Source organism: Prinia subflava (assembly GCF_021018805.1).
Source record: "Prinia subflava isolate CZ2003 ecotype Zambia chromosome W unlocalized genomic scaffold, Cam_Psub_1.2 scaffold_22_NEW, whole genome shotgun sequence".
In the NCBI taxonomy this organism is placed as follows: domain Eukaryota; kingdom Metazoa; phylum Chordata; class Aves; order Passeriformes; family Cisticolidae; genus Prinia; species Prinia subflava.
Genome location: NW_026960606.1, coordinates 7053496 through 7061852, shown reverse-complemented (window position 1 = coordinate 7061852; position 8357 = coordinate 7053496). Strand labels below are relative to the sequence as shown.

The following is an 8357-nucleotide window of genomic DNA, read 5'->3' as shown; positions in this document are numbered from 1 at the left end:
GCATATGATACCACGGACCAGGTAAAGTCCTCCGTTTGATCGGTACCGCAAACTGGGAGGGCGGAATTTTACCTTTGCTAGTAGCAGCGGGTGGGTTTTAGGACCCTGCTGCGGCGATTTTTTTTTCTTTTTTTTTCTTTCGTTTCTGATTGCCGCAGCCCGCGGACCCGTGGGGCGGCTCCGCACAAGGAGCCCTGCTTTTTGGGGAAACCCCGGCCCGGGCACGTATCCCATCGGCCAAGCAAGGCGGCGGGGACCCCCCCGGTGCCACCGGGGCTGGAGAAACGGCGCGGACGCGTGACCGCAGCCCCGGAGTTTTCCCTGCCTGTTCTCTCTGGTTATAGGAGACACAGGAGTTACATACAGCTGACTTTAACAGCTGGAGGCTGGATTTTGAGCTAATAGCTTTCAATAATATCGAATCATGGGCATGCAGCTATCAGCTCCTCAAAAGAGTATATTAAAACAACTCCAGGACCTTTTAATTAACGTTAAAATTTCCAAAAGGCTGCAAAAACGTTTTGTTCGCTGGTTAGAACATGAATTTACTGAAGCTGAATTGCTACAGATAGATACTGTTTCTTTTTGGGATTACGTGGGTACGGTGATCACGGATAAAGTCCAAAATAATGATCACGCCGCTTCTGTATTTATCCCAATATTTTTGCAAGCTCGTAGACATCTTTTAGAGTTGAACAAACCCAGCCAGGAGCAAAAACTTACCCCATGTAATCCTCCCTCTAATCCACCTTTATACCCGGGTTTACCTTTGTCCCGGGATCCTTTTAACAATGCCAGTTTCTCTCCCCATGATCACAACGGGGGGGCAGGGGCGGCCCGGGACTTCTGCGACGCGGCAGAGTCCCTACGAGACCCCCTCCTCGTGGCAGAGAACAATGGCGGCTGCCATGTGCCCCGACCCTCCCCCCACGACCCCTTCCCTCCCCAACCCCCTCCCTCTGCCCCCGCCCCCACCCCATACCCCTGTGCCAACCCCTGCTGGCCTCCGGCAGCCCCACCCCACCCCTCCTCCCACGGCCTCCTTCCCGGCTGCTGCGGCGGCTCAGAGGGGGCTGGCCCCTCCTCCCCCTGCCTCCTTCCCGGCTGCTGCGGCGGCTCAGAGGGGGCTGGCCCCTCCTCCTCCTGCCTCCCCGGCAGCAGGGAGAGGGCCGCCCCCCCCACCCTGCACGGCCACGGCGGGGGGTATGATTGCCACACGGCGGGGGGAGGGGGACAGCCTGGGCTGCCCAGACAGCACGGACAGAGCACGCCTTTCCTTCCCCTCCCCCAAGGGACTGCTAACGCTGTAACCCCGATATCCCCAGACACGGGGGGACCGGCAGCAGCTTCCAGACCCTTGGCAAATGCAGATGAACCCATTTTCTCTGTAGCTCCAGTAGCATATGTAGGCAGGAGGCAGGGTACTCGGCAATACCAGCCCCTCTCCTACCAAGACAAGAAAGAACTATGCAAAGTACAACGTGAGTTTGGCAGGGACACCCCCATCTTTAAAGGGATGTTTAGAGCCACATTTGATTCTAATGAAATGGTTCCTAATGATATTAAGGACTTATTCAGATGTCTGTTATCTCCCTCAGAGTATGATCTGTGGGACAATATGTGGAAAAGAGCTTTAAGAACACTTTTACAGGAGATTCAGCAAAACCCTAATATGGCTAAAGACACTGAGAATAATGATATTACATTTGAACATCTGTGTGGTGAGGGTGCATGGGCTTGCCCTGAAAAACAAACCCGAGTATTATCCAAACAAATTTTACTTAGGATTAGCAATGTTGCAGAGAAAATGTTTTATCAGCTACCATCAAGGGAAGGGAAAGGAAGTTATGTCAATGTTAAACAATTTCCTACGGAGAATTTCTTACAGTTTGTTGATCGTCTGAGGACACAGGTGGAACACCAAATACCAGATCCCGTGGTGCAGGCAGAGCTGATCAAAGAGATGGCTCAAAGAAATGCTAATGAGACCTGTCGTAGAATTATCCTCACTTTACCCTTGGACCCACCACCTACTCTGTCCCAGATGATAGAAGCTTGTTCCAGACGGGCAGAATTGTTCTGCACAACTGAAAGACACCCTGGAACAACACACCCACAGCATACAGCCCCTGCTGGACCACACCCCAGCAGGCAACAGATGCCACCAGACCAGCTGCAGCGCATCATCTGCCTCCGCTGCAAGAAACCAGGACACTTCGCCAGATCCTGCCCTCAGACCCAGAAGCAGAAGAAATCCAACAAACAAAAAAACTGAATTTACAGCGCGTGCCCGCGGTTGATACTACAACGCGCAAAGATATAAATGTAGCGGGACTCACATTGGCAAAAGCTTCTCTCTTAAAGAAAAAGGGGGGGGAGGGCAGGTCACGGGGTGTGGGGGTGCAGAAAAATGTAAATGTTAAATGCTCAACTAACAAGGTTTGGCAGCCACTTGGCCGTTTTAGACTTGTAACTACCAAAGGTTTCCATTTCAGATCTACTGAGTGGATGGTTATAACAGTTGACCTGTCTAACATCTCACAGGACCTGACGGTTTACCACGTGGGATTGGACAGTGAGTATTTTGTTATTGGGGACACAGCACACACACCCTTGGAAATTGAGATAGCTCCCATGACCATAAAGGGAAAAATAATAGGCCTCATGTTGTTGGCTCGTTGTTTGCACCCACCCTTTTATCTGATAGCGGGGCAGATTCTTGCCCAAGCCATTCCGGTTCCAGCAGAGATCACAGCAGACGGTAAATCACCAGAGGTCTACTGGACAGAGGTGGTGGGGGAACCTAAACCCTCTATGATGTGCAACATTACTTGTGGATCAGAGCGCCTCCAAGTGGCGGGAGTACTCGACACCGGAGCTCAGGTCACCGTATTGCCACAAAGCATGTGGCCTTCAAATTGGGAATTAGAGCCGGTGGCAGGCAAACTTCAGGGCATAGGAGGAATCTCAATGGCAAGGATTTCGAAAAACGTGGTGCAAATTGAGGGACCTGATGGAAAGGTGGCGAATGTCCGTCCTTTCGTAGCAGATTATAACGCCCCACTGTGGGGGAGGGACACCATGTCTCAGTGGGGAGTCCGATTGGTCATTCCTAAAACACCCCAGGATTTTTGCAAGTAGCCACTGTGGAGCGCCCTACCCAGAAGTTAAAGTGGTTGGAAAACACCCCCAGATGGGTAGCACAGTGGCCTTTGAGTAAAGAAAAGCTCAAGGCGCTGGAAAAACTCGTGGAAGAGCAATTGGCTCAGGGACATATTGTGGAGACAACAAGCCCCTGGAATTTCCCGATCTTTGTGATAAAGAAACCGGGAAAGGATAAGTGGAGGTTGCTCCATGATCTAAGAGAAATTAACAAAATAGTAGAAGACATGGGACCCCTCCAACCAGGGATGCCCACTCCAACAATGCTCCCCCGAGATTGGAAATTGGCTGTCTTAGACATCAAGGACTGTTTTTTCCAAATTCCATTGCACCCTGAAGATGCCCCTAGGTTTGCCTTCTCAGTTCCCACTGTCAATAGACAGGCCCCAATGAAGCGTTATCACTGGAGGGTCCTTCCCCAGGGTCTCAAATCGAGTCCTTTTATATGCCAACAATATGTAGCCTCATTACTGTCTCCAATACGCGCACAGAGAAAAGAAGCCATCATCCTTCACTACATGGATGATGTGCTAGTGTGTGGCCCCAATGACTCTATACTCCAACACACGCTTGACCTAGTGGTTAAAGTTTTAACCTCTGCTGGATTTCAATTACAGGAGGACAAGGTTCAAAGGATGCCACCTTGGAAATACCTGGGCTTGCAAATCAGTGCAAGGACTGTTGTTCCACAGAGCTTAGAAATTGGTTGCAATCCAAAAACTCTAGCAGATCTCCACTCCCTGTGTGGGTCCTTGAATTGGGTAAGACCCTGGCTAGGCCTCACAAATCAAGATCTAGAACCCCTCTTCAATTTATTGAAGGGGGAGAAGGAGCTGACGTCTCCCAGGGAGCTGACCCCAGAGGCGAAGACAGCAATCGAAAAGGTACAAAAAGCCTTGTCAGAGAGACAGGCTCACCGGTGTGAGCCAAAGGTGCCTTTCCAGTTTATTGTTCTAGGAAAACTGCCACACCTGCATGGCTTGATCTTTCAGTGGATCGAGGAAGAGAGAGATTCACTGTTGATAATAGAGTGGGTTTTCCTCTCCCACCAAAGATCCAAGACCATCACAGAGCCACAGGAGCTGATAGCACAGCTGATTCGGAAGGCCAGGGTAAGATTGTGTGAATTGGCAGGTTGTGACTTTGCATGCATTCACCTCCCGGTCAGACTTTCAGAGGAGGGAAAGAACTCTCCTGAGAGATTGACCAAAGAGATGTTTGAGCATTTGCTGCAGAGCAATGCCAGTCTCCAACTATCTCTGGACAGCTACAGGGGACAAATATCAGTCCATGCCCCGTCCCACAAGTTGTTCAATGAGGAATTCCACCTTATTCCTCATGAGAAAAGGAGTCGGAGACCACTCAAAGCTCTCACAGTCTTCACAGACGCATCGGGTACTTCAAACAAGTCCGTCGTGACTTGGAGGAACCCACGGACTCAGCATTGGGAAGCTGATGTTGAGTTTGTGGAGGGATCCCCCCAAGTGGCTGAACTGGCCGCAGTGGTAAGAGCTTTTGAGAAGTTCTCAGAACCAATCAATTTGGTAACCGACTCTGCCTATGTGGCGGGAGTAGTGTCCAGAGCGGAGCAGGCTGTGCTCAAGGAAATAGAGAATGAACATCTCTTCAGGTTGCTTTCAAAGCTAATCTATTTGGTTTCTCATCGACAGCACCCGTTTTACGTGATGCATGTGAGGTCACACACTGATTTGCCAGGTGAGATCGCAGAGGGGAATCGCCAGGCAGACTCCCTTGCGGCACCAGTTGAAAAGGCACATCTCCCTGATGTCTTCCAGCAGGCAAAACTGAGTCACCAACATTACCATCAAAATGTGCCAGCCCTGATCCGACAATTCCAACTAACACGGAGCCAGGCTCGAGCCATTGTAGGTACCTGTCCGAACTGCCAGCTCCAGGTCATGCCATCGATGGGCATGGGGGTTAACCCCAGGGGCCTGGGCAGCTGTGAGGTATGGCAAACAGACATCACACACATTCCTAGTTTTGGTCGCCTCAAATATGTTCATGTGAGCATTGACACATATTCAGGTGCAGTGTATGCCTCTGCCCACGCAGGAGAAAAATCCATACATGCCAAGCAGCACCTAGTGCAAGCCTTTGCAGTGTTGGGAATTCCAAAAACAATCAAAACTGATAACGGCCCAGGGTATGTGTCCAAGGAGTTCCTAGAATTTGTCCAGCAGTGGGGAGTGGAGCATAAAACTGGCATCCCTCACTCCCCCACAGGTCAAGCTGTGATCGAGCGTGCACACCAAACGCTCAAACAGGTTCTGGCTAGGCAGAACTGCTCGGCTTCGTGGATGACACCACAGCAGAAGCTCTGCAAAGCCATGTTCACCATCAATTTTCTAAACTGTTCATTTGAAAACATGAGTCCACCTGTGGTACGTCATTTTAACAGTGGTGATCAGTTTAAATTGTCTCAGCGTCCACCGGTTTTGATTAGGGATCCTGAAACTTGGGAAACCAGAGGTCCCTATGAGCTTGTGACCTGGGGTCGTGGCTATGCATGTGTGGCTACTCCCTCAGGCCCTCGGTGGATTCCCCAGAAGTGGGTGAAACCTTTTGTCCCCAAAAATCCAGCTCCAGCAGAAGGGGACGAGAAGCAAGTGACCGATGCTTCGAAGAGAAGACGCCGCCGGATGGAAGAGAAAGATCCTCCTTAGAGGTGGATTCCTTCTGGCAGAAACAGGAACTTTTAACATGTTTTAAAAATGTTTATTTTTCCCTTCCAGAGAAAACCTACCTCCCACTCAACCCTATGATGAACCCCATCCAAGTTGTCATCCTGCTAATGCTGAACAGTCTGGCAGCTGCATGGATCATCCCTCAGCCACGTCAGAACGTCTGGGTAACCCTGGCACAGACACTTCAGCAAGAAAACATATGTTTGTCCACTGCAGCAGCTAAGAATCCTATGTCTACCTGTCTGGTAGGAATTCCTTTGCAGGCTGGAGAATTTCCAGCAGGCTTGGACAAATACAGGTCCAACGAAATTCCAGAGGCACACACTCCACAACCACACCAAGATCAGCAAAAGCAAGGTGTGTTCACCATGAACCCCTTAGCGGAATGGGTGCAGGGTTTGCCCAGGGTAGCTCATGAACCCCAGGAGTTAGAACTATTGGGTTCCTCCCCTGCCACATACTGCATCCATTTCTCTGTCATCCCAAAACCCTCTAGCACTGACGAGTACCACCTTATAAGGCAGTTCCGGGGAGAATTTACTGCAAAGAGGTGGTGTCATAATATAAGCCACATTGCATCAGACAACCCATCCCACTCCAAACCCAGAAGCCTCCCTAGAGGATTGTTCTTGGTTTGTGGGGATCGGGCATGGGCAGGAATTCCATCCCGGCTTTTCGGAGGGCCATGTACCATAGGGCGATTGTCCGTGTTGCCACCCAACCAAACTTTAATTCGTGAATGGACACACAAAAACAAATCGGCTGACAAAATTCAAAAAAGGAGTGCTGACAATTTGGACCCAAATTGTAATTCAGACATTTTTCATTGGGCAAAGTCAAAAAGAGTTGCTGTATCCCTGTTTCTTCCGTGGGTAGCAGCAGCCAAAGCTCTAGGTGAATTGGGCCACCTAGAGTGCTGGGTGGTCAAGCAGGCTAATTTAACATCTATCGCCATCAGCTCCCTCCTAGAAGACGAGGAGATTACCAGACAGGCCACGATCCAGAACCGTGCTGCTATCGATTATCTCTTGCTATTGCATGGACATGAATGCCAGGAATTTGAAGGACTCTGTTGCATGAATTTGTCCTCAAAGGCTCCAAACATCCATGCTGCCCTCCGAAGCATGAACAACATGATCGGACAAGTGAAGCAAGAATCAGAAGATTGGATCAAGGAACTGTTCAAGGGCTGGGGACTCACTGGGTGGTGGACTTCTGTAGTCAAAACAATTTTGTTACTTTTTGTTATCCTTTTCCTTGTAACCATAGCATTCGGAATCCTACGCTGTTTGATTTTCAAGGCTATTAATGGCCTCATATCTTCTACCTCAGAAGTCAACCATATAGAGTTGGCAAATCTAAAGCGGTCCGGTCTCCCTACCAACCATAAGTGGTGGGAAACCCACACTCCGTGTTAAACAGAATGTGAGAACTTCTCTCTGTATCTTTTTAAACAAAAAAAGGAGGAGATGTTACATCCCCCTGGGGAAATGGTTTCTTCTCCCTCAGGGACCCCTGGAACTCCTGTCATGTAGTCTGACCCTTCCTTCCCCTTCTGACCCCATTGGCTGTGTGCCAGCTAGCCCCTCCCTCAGAGACCCTAAGATAAAGGGTCCCCTGTCCCCCGGGAGCTCTCTCTCTCCCGGGACATCAACCTGGAATAAAGGACTTGCAGCTAAAAGGGTAAGAGAGCCTCTTTTGAATCCTTGTCCTGTCTTTCTTGATATAATCCTGTTAGGCCTGAGAAGGGCTGAGCTAGCTGAGACCCTTGGAGGGATACAGGATTGTGTCAGGTATCCTTAACCCCGCATTGGGAGGGTCCATTTCTTGTTCTTTTGACTACAGACACAGCTGTAAGGACAGCTGAGAAGGGGTGGACCCATGCCTCAAGAGTAAAGAAGATTAAAACCCAAGAAGAAAGGCCTGAGTGGAAAATCACCTCCTCCCCCGGGGACCTGAAAATCAAACTCCACCAAAATGGCAGATGACCGAGGGAACTTTGATTCATTGCTCAGAACCGGAGTGTCCCTGCAACCTGTATATCCATTTTGAGTGTGAATATTGTCAGGAAATTTGCGTGGTGCACTGTAAGTGGGGGCGGAGGCCTTCGGGATTGTGCAGGAAGTGTTTTGAGAAAGAGCAAAATATGACCATTCAGTTCTTAGGATACGCCACTCACTTGGGACTACCGGAATCAGATTCCTCCGGGTGGTATTCTGTATACCAAAACGGGTTGAGGGGAAAATTGAATTCCAAAGCTCAGGTTTTGGCCACCGAGTGTCAACGAACTAACAAGGCACCTTGTATAGCCGAGCCAGTTAAATTATCCAGGTGGGGCACTTTTAAGAGGAGATATGCAGTTCGGACTAGTCAGAGGATCCAAGAGGAAAACCCCTGCTACTGCGAAGATGGCTTACCTCGCCACTGGCAGCAACCCAGTGGGCGAAGGCATAGGCAGAGGGATATACCTTTGGATGGCCCTCAGTC

At 49.9% G+C, this 8357-nt stretch overlaps 1 protein-coding gene across 1 annotated transcript; it reads left to right on the top strand.

Moving 5' to 3' along the window:
• Window positions 1–1081: 1081 nt before the first annotated feature.
• LOC134564899 (uncharacterized) lies at window positions 1082–7657 on the top strand. The gene is made up of 2 exons (XM_063424184.1): window positions 1082–2575; window positions 5919–7657. Exons 1-2 carry the CDS (start codon window positions 2509–2511, stop codon window positions 7286–7288), a joined length of 1437 nt encoding a protein of 478 aa, XP_063280254.1. The 5' UTR covers window positions 1082–2508; the 3' UTR covers window positions 7289–7657.
• The last annotated feature ends 700 nt before the right edge of the window (window positions 7658–8357 follow it).